Source organism: Prunus dulcis, chromosome 6 (genome assembly GCF_902201215.1).
Source record: "Prunus dulcis chromosome 6, ALMONDv2, whole genome shotgun sequence".
Lineage (NCBI taxonomy): Eukaryota > Viridiplantae > Streptophyta > Magnoliopsida > Rosales > Rosaceae > Prunus > Prunus dulcis.
In genome coordinates, this window is record NC_047655.1 from 11,940,197 (window position 1) to 11,942,178 (window position 1,982).

At 40.7% G+C, this 1,982-nt stretch overlaps 1 protein-coding gene across 1 annotated transcript; it reads right to left on the minus strand.

The window, feature by feature from the left end:
* Positions 1 to 251: 251 nt before the first annotated feature.
* LOC117631746 (E3 ubiquitin-protein ligase PUB24-like) lies at positions 252 to 1,642 on the minus strand. Its single transcript, XM_034365032.1, has 2 exons — positions 384 to 1,642; positions 252 to 353 (listed from the first exon to the last, which is right to left on the minus strand). Exons 1-2 carry the CDS (start codon positions 1,613 to 1,615, stop codon positions 350 to 352), a joined length of 1,236 nt encoding a protein of 411 aa, XP_034220923.1. The 5' UTR covers positions 1,616 to 1,642; the 3' UTR covers positions 252 to 349.
* Positions 1,643 to 1,982: the final 340 nt, after the last annotated feature.

The window sequence follows — 1,982 nt, forward strand, 5'->3', positions numbered from 1 at the left end:
AAGAATAACCTAATTCAAAGTCAACTGTTGCTGTAATACACGTTTCCCTGCTTGTTGTTTGAGTTTTGTTCCGCTTGTAATTTGAGGCCCGTTTACAATTACAAAAGTCAATGTTATACAGAATTTGCACGCTTAATCTTTACACATAATAAAGTCTTGAACAAAATGTTCGGGAATATATACCGGCAATAAAAAAGATTTAATTATGGAAAAGGGTTTGTAGCTTAACTGATTATGAGTATTTAGTCACGTATTTAAAGTCCCACATTCAATTCGCTCTTCCTCTAATATCGCTTGTATAAATAAATACAAATAATAATAAATTATCATGTCAAAGTTAGTACTAATGTTACCTTGGCCTTGTTACATAGTACTAATGTTACCTTGGCCTTGTTACAAGATATACGGCAATACAAGGTGAATTGTTCCATACATTAGAATGCAGCTTTAAGATCCCTCTAACCTTCTTCTTCAAATGGGCTGTACAGTCTCCTTGCATAACCATGCAAAGCTTTGACACTGCTCCAACTAACAGCATCTCCTGAAGAACTTCATGTGTCGCTGAGAACATCGCGATCAATGAAAGTATATGGACCGCTCGATCATCTGTTGCTGGTGAAACCCTAAGAATTCTTTTAGACACTAAAGCAATACCACCAGCGTGCTTTAGAAGCTGTGCTCTCCCATCAGCGCAGCCACACAAATTGGCCAAGAGATTGAAGATCAGCTCGGTGATGTGCCTTTCGGGTCTTGCTAGTTCGAGCTCGATGAGCTGGAACATTGCACCGGATTCAACCATCTTCATTCGATTTCTCCCCAACAGGCATGCTTCTATTAGAACATGCAGTGCAGATTTGAGAGCTTCTTGGCAGATCTTCTCTTTAGATACCATTACAATATTCTTGAAAAATTCAAGATTCAACCGCTCGAGCTGACTTGCAGTTATGACTTCCATTGCCATTTTCATTACTAGTATCGCTTCGCTTTTCATGAGGATCGCATGGTTATCCATCTCAGGATCACACCCTAAAACCCATGTCAAAGATTCAAGAAAGTCATTGCTTCCATTGACAATAAGCTTAACTTCATGATCATCATCCACACTCCAAACATGGTGCAAAATTCTCAAAGCTTCTAGAACACCATTTCTTTGAGCACCTTCCTTGTAACATCTTACAATGAACAAAACCATAGCTTTGGCAACACCTGCTTCACCCATGGACCTCCTGTTCCTTTGAGCATTCTCTAATGCAAGGGCTTCCAATTTTTTCAATGCGTTGGCCTGCAAATGAGAAACCCCAAGATCCTGGACAAGTCCAGAGACATAGATCTTGTTCAGGGTAAGTTTGGGAGTTGGGATCAAACCTACACCATTGGTTGCATTTTCTTTGCACCATTGCTGGATCAGCCTGCGGAGCGTGTGATTAGGCGTCAAGGCGTTGTCTCTTGGCAAGGCCTGCTTTGTGACCGGGCACGACATGTCGTGTGTTGTTGATAACCACTGCTCGATGCTTTCGCGGTCGTAGGTGATGCCGGTCAACACCGTTACTGGGTCTTTCATGATCTGAAGAGATATGGGACATATGAAATACTCAGGTATCTGAATTTCCTCCATTGAAATTAGGGTAAGTCGAAGACTTCTTTCCAAATGTAAAATTCCCTGGTTGGCTTTTTATATAAAAACTTTTGTGTTGTGGTAAGAGAAAGCGGGCTTGTTTTAATTGGTGAAGATAAGTTTGAAAACAATGTCAGTACGCAACTGAAAATTGTTATCAATTTGGTAATATTATTCAAATGTCGGCTTTGGCAGTCAAACTTTCCTATTCTGATTGGGTTGGTCAACCCACGATGAATTTATAAATCACATTTACTTTAACTTTCTTCTAGTTATCCACCAAAGACTTCCACTTGTTGCAGCTGAAGTCGTATTCCATGAGGGCATGGCGGGCCCCATTTAGTGGAGTGGACCATGCAGACGACCT

What these genes read in the sequence shown, in the direction of transcription:
- LOC117631746 (XM_034365032.1), bottom strand. Translation starts at nt 1,615, where the DNA reads ATGGAGGAAATTCAGATACCTGAGTATTTCATATGTCCCATATCTCTT.